This window comes from Trichechus manatus, unplaced genomic scaffold (genome assembly GCF_000243295.1).
Source record: "Trichechus manatus latirostris isolate Lorelei unplaced genomic scaffold, TriManLat1.0 scaffold00236, whole genome shotgun sequence".
NCBI classification, from domain to species: Eukaryota; Metazoa; Chordata; class Mammalia; order Sirenia; family Trichechidae; genus Trichechus; species Trichechus manatus.
This window is the reverse complement of record NW_004444172.1, coordinates 1,674,795-1,695,333: the sequence shown is the minus strand read 5'-3', so window position 1 is coordinate 1,695,333 and position 20,539 is coordinate 1,674,795. Positions and strand designations below refer to the sequence as shown.

Here is a 20,539-nt window from a genome sequence, read left to right as displayed (position 1 = left end):
ACTCTTAATTCTATAGAAAATGCAACCAACATTATGAACATAATTATCCTTCAACTAGTATCTTCACTTCTCTTTAGAGTATATTTGGGGATCATACAAGTAACTATGTCTCAAATTCCAGTTATCTAAGTAAATCTAGTCTTTTGTCCAACAATTATGGAATTTCTACTCTCTGACAAACTTTGGGCTTGGTTTTGGGGATAAAAAGATAAATGTAATATGGTTATTGCCATCAAGAACATTACAGTTTAGTGAACTTCCAAAGATATTTCAAAATTCAGCTAGAATTATAAGATGAAACTCCTCTTTGAAATTCTCTGGAAAAAGACAAAGGACTCAAAGACATGAAAAGCTATCAGAGCATTCTTTCAAACTTTCATTTTTAGGTCCTTCACATGGTCTTCAGTCACCCCTAAGTGAGATCAGAAGAGTAAGCTATTCAAAACATTCCCCAAAAGGGAGAAAACTTAGGTTAAAAACATAAGGTGATACACACTATGTTAGGTACGTAATTACTGAGCTCTTAAGACCATGTCGTAGAACTGGTTTCCAAGCTATGCAAAAAGGAGTACCACTCAGGTCAGTAGGAACACATCTCACAAAGAATAATATATGTGCATCAGTTGGTTTACATTAATTAAAATGGCAAATTATGAGGCGGGGTATGCTGATACCTTAATTCATGACTTATTAATCCTTTCACAGAAAGGGACCACTAAAGCCCAAAGGCAATGGAAGAGAAAAATTTCACCAAAGTGAAGGAGTTCATACTTACAGGGTTTACAGCTGACTCTAGGTTGCAGAGGGTGCTCTTTTTCATCTTCCTCGTTATTTATGTCATCAGTGTCTTAGGGAACATTACTCTGATTTCGCTGATCTGTGGTGATTCACAGCTCCACACACCCATGTATTTCTTCACTGGGAACCTGTCGTTCTTGGATCTCTGGTATTCTTCTGTCTATGCTCCCAAGATTCTAATGACCTGCATCTCTGAGGACAAAAGCATCTCATTTGCTGGCTGCCTAGCTCAGTTCTTCTTCTCTGCTGGACTGGCATGTAGCAAGCGTTAACTGTTAGCTGCCATGGCTTATGACCGCTAGGTGGCCATCTTCAATCCCCTGTTTTATTCCCAAGCCATGTCCCCAAGGTTACGTACCAGTCATGTTGCAGCTTCATACCTTAGTGGCTTTATTAACTCAACCATCATCACCAGTGAAACATTTACCCTGAGCTTCTGTGGCAACAATATCATTGATGATTTCTTCTGTGATCTTCCTCCACTTGTGAAGTTGGCATGTGCTGTGAAAGAGAGCTACCAGGCTGTGCTATACTTCATACTTGCCTCCAACGTCATTATGTCCACCATACTCATTCTTGCCTCCTACCTCTTCATCGTTCCTGCCATATTGAAGATCCACTCTGCCCAAGGTCACCTCAAGGCCTTCTCCACTTGTGGCTCTCACCTGACAGCATTCACCTTGTACTATGGCTCCATTCTCTTCGTTTACTCCCAGCCAAGCACTAGCTATGCCCTAGAACGAGATAAATTGGTGTCAGTATTCTATACTGTGGTGATTCCAATGTTGAACCCCTTGATCTATATAGCTTAAGAAATAAAGATGTGAAAGATGCCCTGAAGAAAATGTTAGAGCAAAGTTTTCTTAACTAAAAATACTTGGTAAGCTATGACTGTTGTTTTTTTTTTAACAGATTATTTTCATATCATTGTTATCAGACTGTAGTCTTAGAAGTAAATTAAAGAAGCCAGCAAAGAAAAAAAATAAATAATTGGTAATGCTGAAGCACCAGTTTGTATTTGTTTTTTTAAGTCATGTGCTAATGTATTTCAATGTATTTTTTTTCCACAGATGGGGCTGGGGCTTTTGGAACAACTGCTTTCTGCTATCTCAGAACAGAGTCCATTAAATTGCTGGGATTCTGAGAAGATTAAAAGAAAAGCTGATTTTTCACTTCCACTTGAAATTTGGTAAGTTCCCTGTTCATAATATTTTAATCTATAATGTGAATAATACAGCTGGTTGTTGAATCATCGTCCAGATTAGATGGATTCAATGCTTATTCCTCAGACTGTGGATCATGGGATTCAACATGGGGAAGACCACAGTATAAAACGTAGAAACCATTTTGTCCCTCTCAGGGGAATAGCTGGAGCTTGGGCGAGAGTAGATGTAGGGAATGGAGCCATAATATAAGGTGACAGAGATCAAGTGGGAGGAGCAGGTAAAGAAGGCTTTGAGGCGGCCCTGGGTGGAGCGGATCTTCAAGATGGCAGCAATGATGAAGAGGTAGGAGGCTAGTATGAGCACAATGTGGGTGATGACACTGGAAGCCATGAGGAAATACAGCACCGCCTGGTAGCTCTCTTTCACATCACATGCCAACTTCACCAGTGGTCGGACATCACAGAAAAAGTTGTCAAAGACATTGTCATCACAAAAATCTAATGTGAATGTGTTGCTGGTGAGTATTACTGCATTGACAAAACCTCCAGTATAGGAATATATAACCAAATAGATGCACTGTCTTTTTGATATGACCTGAGCATAAAGCAAGGGGTTGGAGATGGCCACATAGTGGTCATAAGCCATGGTAGCCAACAAGTAACACTCACTATATCCCAGTCCAGCAGAGAAAAAGAACTGAGCTACACAGCCAGCAAAGGAGATGCTTTTACCCTCACAGATGCGGGTCACTAGGATCTTTGGGGTGTAGACAGAGGGATACCAGAAATCCAGGAACGACAGGTTACCATTGAAAAAATACATGGGAGTGTAGAGCTGGGAGTCATTACAGATCAGCGTCTTGAGAGTGGTATTTCCCACGAGGGTCACAGAGTACACGCTAAGGAACACCACAAATAGGATCAACTGCATCACAGGGTCTGTTGTGAAGCCCACCAGAATGTACTCAGTCACAGTGTGATTGCCCTTTTCCATGGCTAAAGGAACCTCACCTACAAAAGGAGTTTAATTTCCTCAACTCATATCAAACGAAGGCATTCTATCTGTCAGGTACATGTGATGTGGTGAAGACTAAAGGTGTTAGAATGAGGAGCTCTGAGCAGGAATCCTGACTTGAGAAAGTGGTGGGAGTTCTCTGAGTCTCAATATATTCATTTCAGTAAAATGCAGTACAGCCATAGTGCTGCTGGGGGTCTAGTCATTCTTTTAAAAAAAAAAATTTTTTTTTTTTGAGCCCCAGATGCTGTTCTAGGCATAGTGTCCTTTTTTGTTATTGAGATTTTGTTCTATAGGAAGGGACAGATAATAATTTTTTTAAACAAGTATATAAAGATTTGTAGATAATCTTAAATGTTATTAAAAAGGTAAATGGGATGACAGGATAAAAACAAACAAGGAAAGGAGTTAACTGAATTTAAACACCCAGGGAAACCCTCCCTTCTCTCACTTCCCAGATTGAAATGGACAAGTTGTTCAGATCCCATGAGAGGTAGGAAGTCCTCACTGTTTACAGAATGATGACCTTCGCCTCTTCTGCAGATATGGAGAAAGTTTTCCCCTCAGCTACCCCAGAGGCACCTTTGGTACCATTATCATAAAACCCAAGAGTGAGGACCCGATTGAGAAGCCAGGTGACATTTCAGAGTGGAGATAAACGACGGCATCCATCTGATTATGTCAAGTAAATCAAATGTGATGTCATTTTGGGTCTTTCGGGGTTGAAAAGCCTGAAATTTAGCATTATTCTACAGTATCAAACATTAGCTTTTAGCATTATTCTACAGTAACAAACATTTTTTAATGCCTTCTTTATACTCCTGAAATGAAATCTATAGATCATTTAACCTACTTACAAACATATGTATGTATGTGTAAGGAAATATCCTAAGTCTAATATAAAGTTGGGTAAAAGAAAAACAGTTTATTATATAATTATGAAATAGTAATAATTATAATATAGGAATTATTTAAAGCAATGTCAATTTAAATATGTAAATACTGGAATACTTAATGTTACAGATACACACATATGTAGAATTCTTATGAATATATCCAGGATTCAAATATTAGAATTGGCATTTACATTGGTGACATGATTTTTCTTACAAGTGGAACAATTCTGGATAAAGTCCCCCTTAAAAAAAAAAAAATGACAATCTTTTCTCAATTTCGAATTCCTAAGCCAGTTGGTATATATTAAAACCTTGCAAAATACACTTAGTGTATAAGTAACATTTTTTTCCGAAATAGTGAATATTTCCTGGTAAAATTCCTAACAAAACAAATTAAAATCTATTAATTTTCACAGTCAGTGTATATCTAGAAAAAATCGTATTTATTAAAACTTGACAAAATATGCATGGTGTGTACTTTTAAAGTGGAATAGATTTCAGATTCATTATTGTAAAGAGCTTCACATGCACAAACGTTTACCAAGACTGTGTATAAGGAATGGGACATTTTTCTTTGTATTTAACTGTCCCATGAGTGTAGGACATCTTTCATCTTTGTCTCTTAGATACTAAACAGCCAGGAGGCGCTTCAATCTTTGTGACACTCAAAAATCTGAACACAGATTTCAAAAATGTTCCTTAAGGGATTTTACTACTTTGTTAACAACATCTCCACTAATTTGCAAACTGCTGTGTAACTCTTCATAACATTCTTCTAGGAACTACGTGAAAGAATAGCAGATAACTGGAGAAAATCATTGAGTGGTCAAATTCTCTGTAGTGATATAGTGCTCCATCCACCTTTTCACGGGTCCACTGTGTCACTGGGGTCAGGAGGAGATAGGAGCTCAGTAGGGTGTAAATGGATTTCCTGCGAGGCAGACAGAGTTAAGTGCTCCACTATTAGCTGAAAGGCGGGTGGTTCAAACAAACCCCGAGGCACCTCAGAAGACAGGCCTGGCCATCTGCTACTGAAAGGTAACAGCCTTGCAAACCCTGTGGAGCAGTTCTACTCTGCAGTACACAGGGCATCATGAGTTGGAATCGCCTACATGGCAACTACCAACAACAAGGGTATAAACTCCATAAGAGGAGGGATTTTTGTCTGTTTTTTTCATTACTATATCCATAGGGCCTAGAATAGTGTCTGGCGTATGACAGATACATAATCAATATTTGCTGAAGGAATTAATAAATGAATGAGCGAGTGGACCACCCTGATTCTAAAGAGAAGCAGTCAACAGAATCTCTTTTCTGAGTGGTCTTGTAATGATGTGATTTTACCCTAAAAACACCAGGAGAATTTTGCAGTACCAGCATGTATTTCCTGTCATCAGTAATTCCTGGCATTTGTGTTCTCTGGAGACACATATAAGAAGAAGCAAAGAAACCTGTCTACAAAACACTCAGCCTGACGAATTATCAGATCATTTTCCCGAAAAAGTGTGTTTGTGAAGAAGGTGGTTTTCAGGTTAGCAACAGATTGTCATTATACACCATGATGGAGGTAAAGCATATCTCAAAAATCAGAGATGGCTGGGGGTATCGTGGAAAAAACATTTGACTTTTAAGTAAATAACATAAATTCAAGTTCTGTCTTCATGACATAGACTGTGGGACCTTGGAGAAATTACTAATTAACATAGTGAAGACTCAATTTTTTTTTTCGTATTATAATGCAGAGATAATTTATCTCTCCCTAGGATTGTTATGAATACACAAAACAACAACAGGGTTGTTGAGGTAATCGACTGGACAGCAACCACCACCACCAACAGGGTTGTTGTAAAGATTAAAGGAGATAATCCATGTAAGGGCTGAGCACAGTGCCTGACAGGTGGTAAACAGTCAAGCAAACAGTGGTTCTCAAATTCAGTGCAGGTAAGAACTACTTGGACTACATCCCAGAGATTCCAGTTAAGCAAGTTATGAGTGAAACCCAGGAGCCTGCTTTCTCTCAAGCAGCCCAAGTGTTTCTGATGCAAGTTTTTTGTAGATCACTCTGAGAAATGCTGAAATGACTATCTGTTATAATATTAATGTTATTACCATTGTTATTATTTATGATTTCAGCAGTCCTGGATATATTACAATGTTGTGAATAATCGAGGATATAAGGAAAGTAAAGATTTGCACAGTGTTAAACATATAACAAGATGAGCCATGAATAGATTTCAGTGTGATGTCAATGATTTCAATCACTCTAATCATGAGTTGAGCAAACAGTTAATGTACTGCTAACTGAAAGGTTGGAGATTTGAGTCTACCCAGAGGTGCCTCAGAAGAAAGGCCTGGTAATCTACTTCTGAAAAATAAGCTATTGAAAATCCTACTGAGCACAGTTCTACTCTGACAAACATGGTGGTCACCAAAATTTGGAGCCAACTCAAGGGCCACTGGTAAAAATTTTAGAAAACTTATTTAATTTCCCCAATCCTCATTTTTCTTATCTATTAATGGGAATAATAATAAGTTCCTCTTATGGTTGTAGGAAAACTTAAAGAAGATGTTGTATATAGAGTGCTTAGTAAATGATTTGACATGTAAAACATATCTATCATATGTAAGTAATAATGATACACAGATGTAAAATAGTGTTTTTTTTTCATGTAAAATATTACATGGGTAAAATTTGTATCCAATACTTCTATTATGTTCCCTGATACATGCTCTCTCTTCTAATCTTGCATCTTTCTATTCTCTGCTCTCTCACAACCACCCTTTGCCCCACAGTCCTCTCAGTGCCCTCTGTCAGTTTGTCATACTGTGGTGACTTGAGTTTAACCATGATGCTAGAAACTATGCCACTGGTGATTCAAATACCAGCAAGATCAACCATGGTGGACAGGTTTCAGTGCAGCTTCCAGACTAAGACAGACTAGGAAGAAAGGCCTAGTGATCTGCTTTTGAAAATTAGCTGATGAAAACTTTATGGATCACAACAGGACATCATGTTTGGTGAAGATGAGGGCCAGTGAGGGCCAGGGAGCCTTTTAACGAAATGGATTGGTGCAATAGCTACTACTATGGACTTGAACATGTTGGTGATTATGAGGATACTGGAGGACCCGGCAACACTGTATTCTATTACACATAATGTCACTATGAATCAGAGTTGACTCCATGGCAACTAACAACAGCAACAACCCCTAAGTGACCTAATCGTCCATCATGAAGCCCGGTGTGGTGCTCTGTCCTTTGCTTCCCTCATCCTTCCATTCAAGTTCTCTGCTCTGAGCTCCTTTCCTTTAGAGATGGTATTCTCGTCTGTTCTGTTTCAGACCCTTTTGAGACTCTTAGGAAAGCCATATAATTACTCTCACAAGGGAAAAGACAAAACACAAGAAAACAAAAAACCCCATAACTCACCCTGGCATACAAAAACAAAATAAAGCAAACTTTTTTTGGTGTTTCCCCTAAAACCCACCTATGGTCAGCAGGTGAGAGCCTGACTTGAAGAGCTGAGTAACCTGTTATCGGAACCAGAAGATGATGCCTACCTGACAGTCTGTGCTAACCAGCTAACGTGTGTATTCTACTGCTGTGGTTGTTGTCAGGTGCCCTTGAGTTGGTTCTGACTCATTGTGACCCTACGTACAACAGAACAAAACACTGCCTGGTCCAGCGCCATTCCCACAATCGTTCTTATGCTTGAGCCCATTGTCGCAGCCACTGAGTCAATCCGTCTCTTTGATGGTCTTCTTCTTTTTTAGTTTATTTTACTAATCAGGCTGTGTTTGTATTTTAAGCTAAAACAGCATTGTCTACCCAAAATCATTAAAATACAGATTTTTCCCTTTGGAAGGAAGCCTCTGTTGCCTGGAAGTCTTCTTAAATGCACCATGTTTAGAGAAATATCAAACTGAAAGAAATTTAAACTTCTCTTTTGACTTTTAGAGCCCTACTCTCTGCTCCAGTTACTCATGAGATATTCACAAGGACTTTTGACTAAGTGAATCCTAATGGTTTTTTGTTTGCTAATTTAATTTTTGTCTCCCTTGTCCTTCCTGGTAATGCTAGTTCCCCTTTTTACGCCACCATCAGCAAGAAATAATACATCTCTTCTTGTGTCTTCAGCAGTTTCAGAGATGGCAATTGGATGTTTGTGATTTTTAAAGAAGACCTTTCCTTAGCCATTATCATGTCTTAGTATGCAAATGGTGATTGGACTGGTTGTTAGAAACGAATAAAATCTCCCATCTACCTCTGTGATTCCTCATGTCCATTCAACTAGCTCCTCACCCTCTCTGGCTTCCCATCTCCTTTCCTGATTTTAAGACATGCAATATTTCCTTGTTCTGTTCGAACGACTGCCTCTTGAACTATGTACAGGCTCCTCATGAGCACAGTTAAGTGTTCTGGGATTCCCATTCTTTGCAATGTTATCCATGATTTGTTATGATCCACACAGTCAAATGCCTTTGCATAGTCAATAAAATACAGGCAAACATCTTTCTGGTATTCTCTTTCAACCAAGATTCATCTGACATCAGCAATGATATTCTCATTCCACACCATCTTCTGAATCTGGCTTGAATTTCTGGCAGCTCCCTGTTAATGTACTGGTGCAACGGTTTTTGAATTATCTGCAGCAATATTTTACTTTTGTGTAGTATGAATGATATAGGTAGATAATTTCTGCATTCTGTTGGATCACTTTTCTTTGGAATGGACATAATAATGGATTCATTCCAGTTGATTGGCCAGGTAGCTTTCTTCCAGTTTTCTTGACACAGACGATTGAGCACATCCAGCTGCATCCATTTGTTGAAACTTCTCAGTTGGTATTCTGTCAATTCCTGGAGCCTTGTTTTTCACCAATTTCTTCAGTGTAGATTAGATATCTTCCTTCAATATCATTGGTTCTTCATCATATGCTACCTCCTGAAATGGTTGAAAGTCGACCAATTCTTTTTGGTACAATGACTCTCTGTATTCCTTCCATCTTCTTTTGATGTTTCCTGCATCGCTCAATATTTTGCCCACAGAATCCTTCAATATTGCAACTCAAGGCTTGAAATTTTTCTTCAGTTCTTTCAGCTTGAGAAGTGCTGAGTGTGTTCTTCCTTTTTGTTTTTCTTACTCCAGGTTCTTGCAAGTTTCATTATGATACTTCACTTTGTATTCTGAAGCCACTCTTTGAAATCTTCTGTTCAACTCTTTTACTACATCATTTATTCCCTTTGCTTCAGCTCCTCTTCTGAAATTCATTTTGGTCTTTTCCTTCTTTCCTATCTTTTTAACGACCTTTTGCTTTCTTCATGTATGATGTACTTGATGTCAGCACACAACGTGTCTGGTCTTCAGTCATTAGTGTACAGTGCGTCAAATCTATTCTTGATATGGTCTTTAAATTCAAGTAGGATATACCAAAGATTGTGCTTTGGCTCTCGTGGACTTGTTTTTATTTTCTTCAGCTTTAGCTAGAACTTGTATATGAGCAATTGACGGTCTGTTCCCCAGTGGGCCCCTCGCCTTTTTTGACTGATGTATATTGAGCTTCTTCAATGTCTCTTTCTACAGCAGAAGTCGATTTGATTCCTGTGTCTTTCATCTGGTGAGGTCCATATGTATAGTCACCATTAATGTGTTGAAAAAGGTATTTTCAATGAATAAGTTATTGGTCTTGCAAAATTCTGTCATGTGATCTCTGGTGGTGTTTCTTTCACCAAGTCTGTATTTTCCAACTACCAATCAGTCTTCTTTTTCTTTTTTTTCCAACTTTCACATTTCAATCAATAGTATTTATTAATGCATCTTGAGTGCATATTTGATCAATTTCAGACTGCAGAAGTTGGTAAAAATCTTCAATTTTCAATCTTCAGTCTTTGGCATTAGTGGTTAGTGGGTATATTTGAATAATGATAGTATTAACTGGGCTTCATTGCAGACTTATGGATATTATCCTATCACTGACAGGATTATACTTTAGGATAGATCTTGTAATGTTCTTTTGACCATGAATGTGACACTATTCCTCTTCAACTTGTCTTTCCTAGCATGGTAGACCATACGATTTTCTGATTCAAAATGGCCAATATCAGTCTATTTCAGCTGACTAGTGCCTAGGACATTCATCTTTATGTGTTCCATTTCAGTTTTGATGACTTCCAATTTTCCTATATTCGTACTTCATACATTCCATGTTCCAATTATTAATGGATGTTTTCAACTGTTTCTTCTCATTTTGAGTCATGCCACATGAGCAAATGAAGGTCTCGAAAGCTTTACTCCACCCATGTCATTAAGGCTGACTCTACTATGAGGAGGCAGCTCTTCTCCATTGTATTTTTAGTGCTTTCCAACTGGATGGGCTCTTCCGGCACTATGTCAGACAGTGAGTGTTCCATTGTTATTCATAAGGTTTTCATTAGCCTTTTTTTTTTTTTAGAAGTAGTAACCTGATCCTTTTTCCTATCTGTCTTTATCTGCAAGGTCCACTGAAACCTACCCATCATGGGTGACCCTGCTGGTTTTTGAAATACCAGTGGCATAGTATCCAGCATCATAGCAACACGCAAGCCACCACAATATCACAAACTGACAGATGAATGGCTTAGTTAACCTTGGTAGGCATTACATGGAAAGATAAGGGAACTTACTGGAAAGAAGTGAGATTCTGAGATATAGGATGAGGGCTTTTGGGCAGAGAAGGACAAGTGTGATTTGTCTCCTTTCTCTTTTATGTGTCCAAAATGCTAACAACAGAGGCTACCATTGTGCTTCTGACATAACATCATTTTTTGGGAGAATTAGTGAGTCACCTGGTTGGCAGGTTAATTAGATTAGACCATTCCTATTAATCCAAAGTGACAGTGGGATGATTTTCCTCTTAGGAATAGTCACATTTTTTAGGATGAATTTGCCTTACATGCCCATTTCCCTGCCAGATTTTACTGCCAGTATCTCTATATTTATCTTCATAGAATGACTATTCATGCAGATTATATACCACCGAAAGCTATTTATGACCAAGAAATTCATTAAATATAAAAAAAAATGGCAACAATTGCCTTCTATCCACAGAATTTGCTGTTTTTGTTAGGTGTCATCGAGTTCGTTCCAACTTGTCATGACCCTCTATGTATAACAGAACAAAATGTTGCTCCATCCTGTGTCATTCTCACAATTATAAGTATGTTTGAGCCCATATTTGCAGCCACTGTGCCAATCCATCTCCTTGAGGGGCTTCCTTTTTTCCACTGACCCTTTAGTTTACCAAGTATGATGCCCTTCTCCAGGATTGGTCCCTCCTGATAACATGTCCAAAGTAAACAAGACGAAGTCTTGCCATCTTCACTTCTAAGGAAGTGTTCTCTAAGATATGTGATATGCTTTAAAACAGCAGCCACTATATGATGTCATCCTTCTTCTATTAAGAATGTACATGCATGTGAACTAAGGGAATGCAGTGGCCATGGCTCCTATGGTGACCAAGAAGTAAGTCTTGCAGTCCTTCAAGTATAGAGTGTAATTGACCAAGGGCTTTAGCTGTTGAACTCTGAAATCCATTTCCTATATATGCACCAAGGCTGCTCCCAAACAATGACTTAGCATGGCAGGGCTACTAAGGCAGACCTGGCCCTATTAGACTCTGGACTATTTTGGTTGGCTCAAGAACTTCCTCCTGACCTTGGTCTACTTCCATTAGACTGCACATGGTCTAGGATTTTTTCACCCATCCTTCCTTACCTCTCCTCTTCCCTTGAAGTCAGACTTGTATCATGATCTGATGTCATTCCTTGCCTTTTCTGACTTCCTCTCTATTTTCTCTTGTACAGGGGTTTCACCTAATAAAATCCTAGCACATTTAATTACATCTTGGTGTTTTCTCCTCAGAGGACTCAGATTAAAACAGTCTGTTTTACTATTGCCCAAAATCACCCACTATACTTTTATTTCCTGCCCCTGGTGGACAGTGGATTTGGAAGTCTGTGTGCCCAAGGAGGAATGCTTCCCCAAAGGAACATCCTCATTGTTCTGATCAACTGAAATAGGATTCTTACCCTTGGTTGTTTTGGGATACTCACTCAGTGATATAACAATGGTCACTCTACTGGACCAAATGATTGCTCCCAATCTCCAGACAAAAATTATCTGTGCTACAAAATGGAGTCAAGAAGAACTATCTTTGGGATGCAGGGAATTAGCTGTTTATCTCTTAGTGCTCCTTTAACACATTTAGAAAAAATGTGGCCACCCAATAAAGACATGAGACCAAAGTCTCAGATCTCACTAGAATGAAAGTTTGAGACAACTTACCAGTAAATTTTCCTGTTCAGCTGAGATTTTGGGAGGGAGTAAATGGATCAGAATCATGAAAGAAGGCAGGTAGAGAGTGGTTTGTATTTGTAATCATAGTAATAGGTAGTTATAATAGTGGTTAGAGTTTCAACAATCTCAACTATTAGATTCTTACTACTTTACTGCCTTTTTTAGACACAAAGTTGACTGTTAATATAGGAATCTATAGAATATAACTTTGGGAATACTACAAGGCCTACTATCCAGGAATGCCTCTGCGCAGGTTTTGTTCTGTGAAAGACACCAAGACTTTTCATTTTCTATACAGAACATTAAGTTCAAGAGCTTTTTTTTGCATTCAGAGAACACCCATAATTAATTTATGTAGGGAAGAGTTAACATAGTAGACCAGTTATCCTTTGAAAGTTCTGCTTACAAGATTGGCTTTGGCAAGTGTCTCGGAATCTGGATTTTGAAAGAGCTCCCACCATTCACAGAAATAATATAGTTCAATATGCTTAAGCTGTTCATACAATGTGGTTCATGCTGAACACTGGCTTTTCTTCTGAGAGTCTGGAGTTTTGGTATGTGCTAAGCAGAGGCTGTGTATATGAACAGTTCTCAATCATAATCTAAGTTTTTAAAGAACTTCCCTGGTTGACAACATTTCTGATGTTTCACAAGGTGTTGCTCAGGGAATTTGGTGCATCCTTTGTGACTCCACTAGGAGAGGACTCTTGGAAGCTTGCACCTGGTTTCCTCTGGCCCATTCCATGTGCCTTTTCCCTTTGCTGATTTTGTTTGTTATCCTTTTGCTGAAATAAATAATAGCTGTGAGTTTGACTATATGCTGAGCCCTGTGAATTCTTCCAGTGAATCATCAAGCCTGAGTGGTGCCTTGAGTATCCCTAACACAGTTGTATTGTGTTTAATGTTTAATTTACTTAACTCATATATCTAAAAGACACACATGGAAAACATTTTCTGTTGAGAAGTTGAACATCATCACTTATAATCTGTGTAATCAAATTCCTTTAGGAATTTATACTACTGTTACAAATTAGTCTGACAGATTCTTTAGCATACTTCAAAACACCAATAACAGATGAAACATTCCCAATGCAGTGATTAAAAATTTACTGCTAAACTTCCATTTTTATATATTCTGAAACATCAAGGGCACATGTTTAATTAAATCTTTAGGTTAGATTTCTTTGTCTTCCTAAGATAATTACTGTCCTTACTTTATTTTCTTCCTATAGTTTTAGTAATATTATTTAAACGTGATTATGCAGTTGAGATAACCTCTCCAAATACAATATAATATGAACATAGTGTTTCTGGTGTTTCCCTCTGGAACGATATATTTTCTGGTTTCAACTCTTTGGCATCAAATAACCAATTTTCTTCCACTGTAACACAACAACTTGATCTGTTAATGTTATTTTAAAATAATGTGTATTTTATAGGAATTTTATTATCTTTAGTGGGAAATAGAGAGATCTTATCTCTTAGAAAATATCGGGCTGAGTTGGCAGAAATAGCTATCTTTTTTAGAACATTGTCTAAGTAAAGCATCTTGCAATTGCACTGTTAAATTCAGTTTCAATTTGGGTTGTGTGTGACAACTGGTACTAATTATATCCTTTCTACCTGCATTCCAGATTAATTTGTATGATTGCCAGTGTTGATAGGTCCATCCTGTTCTGCATGCGGCTTCTACTTTTTTCTGGAAGTATTTAGTTAGCTGGCAGTTTCTTGTATTTTCTTCTTTACTGCTTATTGTAATAGAAACAAAGACATATTTATGCTTTATAAACAAATATTAATGTTGTCTCACTTAAAAAAAATCAATCGAAAATAAATGTAACGCATCGTATTTACCGTTTTCTTATAACACTACTTTATGTATTCTGTTTATAGACTTTTTTCTTTTGAGTAATGTGCACTTATAGGCTTTCATTTATTAGGTTGTTTTACTTCATTATAGTTACTATTTTTTATTATAATAATTGTATTTTGATGTTAATAATGTCACAATTTGATTGGTAGACGTCTTAGTAAGAGGCTCCCTAGGATTTATAATGATTCACAAACATCATATCAGTGGGGTCTTGACTGATTTTTCTTTATGCAAGAGACAAGCAGATTAGTGAGATCATGCCTTCAGAGCCTAGTTCACACTGAGGTGATTCATGTGTGCTGCTGGGTCTTTGTGCTAACGCTTCTGGAAAAAAAGTTGATGTAAAAATGTTAAAGTAATTCTGTAAAGGAAATAGAAAGCGATGAGTGTAGTCTAATTATGAGTCATAGGAAAATATTAAAAATTAATTCAGCATATTTTTTCCTTTATCTAGGAAATAACTATGTAGATACTATAATATGTGGATCAGCCTGCCAAAAATCTTCCTGTGCTGATGGGAATGGGATATTTTGTTACTTTTCTTTATGAACGTAGAAGAGAGTTTTTGTTTGTTTCTAATCCATGGTTTTGGTTGTTTCTAATTGATGGAATTCAGTCAAAATCCTTATGCTTTATATTCAAAATTTATTTCCTAAATTGCCTTAATTTTCTTATCTTAGATCCCTTGAACTGTGTTGTGTCAAGGTTCGAAAAACTCTTTAACTTGAATATAAGTTTCTTTCATCATGATGGAGCACAATGGCAGCTCTGCTTGAGATACAAATAACCTGATCAAAATTTGTTTCTGCATCTCCTTAGAATGAGAGAATCTTGATTTATTTAAAGAGTTTATTCAGAGCCTCTTTCACATCCTTATTCCTCAGGCTGTAGATCATAGGATTCAACATGGGGAAAACCACCATGTAAAAGGTGGAAACTATTTTGTCCCTGTCCATGGAATAGCTAGATGGAGGGCGACAGTAGATGTAGAGTATGGAGCCGTAGTATAAGGTGACAGAAATCAAGTGGGAGGAGCAGGTAGAGTAGGCTTTGAGGTGGCCCTGAGTGGAGCGGATCCTCAAGATGGTGGTAATGATGAAGAGGTAGGAGGCGAGTATGAGTGCAGCGGGGGTGATAACATTGGAGCCCAGGAAGAAATACAGTAGAGTCTGGTAGCCATCTTTTCTGCCTCAAGCCAGCTTTACCAGAGGAAGTCAATGACAGAAGAAGTCATCAATGACATTGTCAGCACAGAAGTTCAAGGCAAAAGTTCTTTTGGTGATGACGGAGGAGTTAATAAATCCACCAAGATATGAGGCTGCTACCAAAAATGCACATAGCTTTATGGACATTGCCTGAGAATAAAGCAGTGGTTTTGAGATGGCCACATAGTGATCATAAGCCATGGCGGCCAACAAGTAACACTCACTATACGCCAGCCCAGCAGAGAAGAACTGAGCTACACAGCCACCAAAGGAGATGCTTTTGTCCTCAGAGATGCAGGTCACTACAATCTTCGGGGTGTAGACAGAGGAATACCAGAGATCCAGGAATGAAAGATTGCCAGTGAAAACATACATGGGCATGTGAAGCCGAGAGTCATTACAGATCAATGTTATGAGTGTGGTATTTCCCACCAGGGTCACAGAGTACACGCCAAGGAACACCATAAATAGAATCAACTGCATCACAGGGTCCGTTGTGAAGCCCACCAGGATGAACTCAGTCACGGTGTGATTGCTCTTGTCCATTGATATAATCTCACCTAAGAGGAGAGAAAATGATGGTTCAGCTTAAAGGGCTTTGCTGAGTAAATAGAAAATACGCTAAATAATTGACATCACATCCTCGGTAAATCTAGGATCCAACCAATGATGGTTAAGTGCTCGTGTTAGAAAGATTTTTTCAACTTGCAAGAATCATTCATTTTAAAATTAGGTATTCAAATTCCAAATTTCTAAAATCAGTTAATTATTTTTCCCCATTAGGAATGACTGTTAAACTAAATGAAAGACAGACTTATAATTCCTGTTGTGCAGTGGTCCTCTTCATAATTGTGTGGTTTTTTGGCTTAAAGTGTAGCTTGTTTGCATCTGAAACACTGGACTTAATACCTTTTTTAAAAACATTTTTAAACAGAATCAGATATTTTTCTTGTGGTGTTTACATATATTGGTGTTTACATATATTGACTACTATATAATTATATCTCCTAATGACATCTATAGGTATAAGAAAGGAGGATATTATAAGGGGAAAAAAAAGAGGTTAGAGCACATGAGCACATGGTAACATACAAAGTTTTTAGAAAAATATATACACAGAAAAATGATATATAATAATGGGATGATAAAGCACACAGGATCAACTGTATTTTATACATAGCCTATAATAAACATATAAAACAATACTTTAAAAAACTAATTTTAAATTTAAGCAAATTCATTGTCTAGTACTAAAATCTTACACATTTAAAATTTTTATTATTTTAATTTTTATTATTAAGGATCAATAATAAGGCAAAAAATAAATGTGTCTTGGACTATGACTACGAGACTCACGAGTCCATCTGACACAGAAATCTTCCTATCCTATTCAAGATTATCTGCGCAAAGAACTATAAATATTTAATGAAATGTGTACACAGGAATATGCATAGCAACTGTACATCTATAATCCACTAAGTAACAATTCTAGTAACACTAACTTCCTACCAATCAAAGTGATTTTGTAGTTAAATAAACATACATCCCAGTGAATATGATTGCTATGATTTGTATACCCATCCTTTTGGAACCTAGGAAAACATTCAGTCCATATCAGACTTTCAATATTAGTGTTAATAAATTGAGTCTTTTCTAAGTAAAATATAGAACAATAGAAGATTGTTCCAGTTAGGCTTTTTCTCCTATTACTCCCCTAAACATGACGTTATCAAGGTCCAAGGAACTCAAATGACTACAGCCAAAGCTCCGTCCTCATCTGCAGCATTTAACAGTTTATCACTCCTGCCAGCCCTGAACACTCTTTTCACTTGATTCCCAGGTCATCATACTTGACCGGTTTTTCTTCTGTTTCTCTGTTTGTTTGTTCTTGGTGTTACTGCCCCAACTTTGAACTTCTGAGTGCCCCCAGAATCGACCTTCGGAGGTCTTCTCTCTTCCATCCACAATCACTCCCTGTTGATCCTATCTGGTCTGATGACTTACAATACTTTCTATATGTGAATGAACCTTATTTTTAAATTCAGTGGCGCCTCTAGGGTTGCTGTCACTCAGCGCAGTAACTTCATGGTGTCACTCTCCCTCTCCGCACCCCCCCCTTGTACCTTCTCCAGTACCAGACCAAACAGAATCCGGACCAAGAAACCCCGCCCGTCCCCAGGCCCTGCCTCAGGGACCGCTGCGGAGCCCAGCAGAGCTCTGGAGCCCATGCCTGTGGGCTTTCCACGTCCTCCAGCCTCGCGCACCAACCTGCCGAGCGCAGCTCTCCAGCTCCCCCTCGCTGCCCACCCGCCCCGCGCCAGCAGCGTCCCTCCGGCCGTCAGTCCGCCAGGGATCCTTGCGCCCGGCCAAGCAGGAACGCGCGGCTGTGGCTGCCCGCGTCGCCGTCGCCTCCGCGCGCTGAGAGCCCAGGCCGCCCAGCGTACGGCAGCTAGTAGGGTCCGGCCCTCAAGCTCGTTGGGGTCTTGGCAGGGGACAGAGTGGGATACGGGCTGCCAACAATAGGAACTTTCCGTTGGCTCAGAACTCAGGAAGCAACAGTGAGAAATCATGGGAACTCGGCTCCCGCTCTCTCCGGACGGCCCCCGAGGGCACGCAGTGACTCTGCTGGGGGACCGCGGGGGACCGGAGCTGGGACGCCACCGCTGCGCCTGGCTCGCTGCAGCGTCCTCGCACTTGGATGGCAGCCCTGCAGCTCCAGACGCCCCACAGAGCCCTGCGCCGCCTCCAGCCACGATCCCCGAGAAGAGGTGGTGGCGGAACTCGGGCCGTGTTCCTCAGTTCCAGCCCAGGCAGAGCGCCCAGTGCCCCCGCTCGCCCGGGCGCCCGTTCGCCCCGACACCGCTGTCTGCCAGACCTGGCTCACTGTCCCGTCGGGTCCTTACCTGCCGCTCTCTGCACGACGCGCAGCTCCGTGCCCGGGAGTGAGGCGGCGCCTGCGGCCAGGGTCAAGCAGAGCGCAAGGGTGCGTGCAGGGGCGTTCACGGAGCGGTAGGGGCCGCTGCGTCCTCAGGTGGCGCGCGCGGGTTTGGTGCCCCCAAGGCCTGCAAGGGCAGGGCAGGAGGAAGGCTCGCTCCGGAGTCTGCACAAAAATTTTATAGATAGTCATTTTGGTGTCACTTCTCTGACAGTGTTACTCTGCACCTCCCTAGTGACGTCACTGTACATCTCCTGACCGTTTCTCTTCCAGAATTCCAGACTCACTCATGGATCCAAATGCCTACTTAATGTCTCTTACTGGATTTCCACTGGGCATCTCAAGCAAAACCGAGTTCTGGACAATCTTTCTCAAACCCATTTCTCTCTCAGTCTTCCCCACAACAGTAAATGCCACTATACCAAGTTAGGGGAAATCATTTAACGTCATTCTTGACTTCGCTCCATTTTTCACACCATATCTGAAAAATCAGCAAAACACCCCTTAGCTCTTCTCTCTCTGCATATATATATTCAGAACCTGGGGCGGCAGGCAGTGTTTCTTAGCTCCATTTTTTTTTTCCAGCCTAGACTAAGTCATTATTATCTCCAACTTGTATTATTAGAGAACCCTCCTAATGCTCTTCCTGCTTCCATTCTTACCCCACTTGACTCTATTCTCAACAGGGCAGCCAGAGAGTTTCTGTTAAAATGCCAGTTAGATCATTCTATTCCTCTGGTCCAAACTCTCCAGTGACTTCTCAACTTATTTAGAGTAAAATTCAAAGTCCTTACAAAGGTGGACACGCTCTACATGATCTGAACCTCCTTACTTCTCCACTCCTGACTCCTGCTAATCTTCTCTTCACTGTTTCCTCCATTCCTGGAATATAAGCAATATGTTCCGGGTCTTTGTAGTTGTTCTTTCCTGCGGTGGAAAGTCTTTCCCCCCAGGTATCTTCATAACTAGCTCCCTCACATTTTTTCAGGTGTTCCCTGACTACCATATTGCAGTCTACTTCCCTGACATTTCTTATATCTCTTTCCTAGTATTCTCCCTAGCACAGTTCATTATCTCATATTACATATATATATATCACTTATTTATTCAACCTATTTTCTTTCTCCTTCACTAAAATATGCTCTTTACCATCTGCTTTTTTCCACTTTTTTTAAAATTGTAAAAATGTAGATAACACATTTGCCAATTCAACATTTTCATGTGTACAATTTAGTGACACCAACTATATCAATCATGTCATGTAACGATCACTAATACCGTTGTCAAATTTTCCATCACCACGAGCAGGAACTCAATGCTTCCTAAGCAGTAACTTCCCCTTTCCTCCTCCATCTCACCCCTGGTACCCACTATTACACTCTGATTTGCCTATTCTAGATACATCTATCAGAACCCTGGTGGTGCAGCAGTTAAGAGCTTGGCTGCTAACCAAAAGGTCCGCAGTTCGAATCCACCAGCTGCTCCTTGTTTAATGTTTATCTCAGGTCGATTTGTAGGTTTATTATGAGATTGTGTGGGCTGCTTATTTTAAATAAATCACTTAATTAAAAATGAGAACAATTTTATGGTTGGACAAAATCTTTGAAAACATGGGATCCATAAGAACTGAAGGTTTTCTTGTGGAAAAAATCAAAAATGCCTGGAGTCAGTCTCAATCTTAATCCCTTCTGAGTTAATATTTTCTAATTCTCATAATGATCTCAGAATTTGATAATTTATAAAAATAAGATATAAATTTTGTGACTACTCTGAGCCAAGCACAGTACTTACTGCTTCACAAGCATCATATTTATTCCTCACAACATAAATCCTGGATAGGTTTACAGATTCATAGAAATCATTTTACAGATGACCAAACTGAGATTTAAGAAGTAGCTGTTAGTACAATTAGTAAGTGGTGTTGTCGTATTCCAGAGACCTGGCAGTTAACCACTCAGTCACCTCCTTTCATATTTCATTTTAGGTTAGTAAGTGCTAGTGGTCTCCATGGATCTCTCTCTTTTTGGTTACAATACTTTAACTTAAAACCAACAGGATATGCTAAGAGATGCAGATGTTGTCACAGGTAAGTACCTGATACATGTAGAGTCAGAAAATGTTTCCAAGCACTGCCCTTGAGTCTGTTCTCAACAGGGCAATGAGAATGTTCCTATTACAATGCCAATCTGCTGGTTGATTCCGGTGTCTCTTACATTTATAGCCAACCCTGACTATGAGCATAGAAACATTCAACTTCATTCCACCCAGGATCAGGCCACTTACCTGCAACTCTCATAGTTACAACCAATGAAGGCCAA

General features: G+C 39.4%; 2 protein-coding genes and 1 pseudogene across 2 annotated transcripts; 1 reads left to right on the top strand and 2 right to left on the bottom strand.

Annotated features, from left to right (window-relative positions):
• Nucleotides 1–728: 728 nt before the first annotated feature.
• On the top strand, nucleotides 729–1,669 carry LOC101358638 (olfactory receptor 1013-like; annotated as a pseudogene).
• A 400-nt stretch (nucleotides 1,670–2,069) lies between these two features.
• On the bottom strand, nucleotides 2,070–2,960 carry LOC101358369 (olfactory receptor 1013-like). The gene has a single exon (XM_004389239.2). The coding sequence runs from the start codon at nucleotides 2,955–2,957 to the stop codon at nucleotides 2,070–2,072; it is 888 nt and encodes a 295-aa protein (XP_004389296.1). The 5' UTR covers nucleotides 2,958–2,960.
• An 11,957-nt stretch (nucleotides 2,961–14,917) lies between these two features.
• LOC101358113 (olfactory receptor 9G1) lies at nucleotides 14,918–15,844 on the bottom strand. The gene is given in 1 exon segment (XM_012559361.2): nucleotides 14,918–15,844. A coding segment is annotated over 1 exon segment (915 nt). The 5' UTR covers nucleotides 15,833–15,844.
• Nucleotides 15,845–20,539: the final 4,695 nt, after the last annotated feature.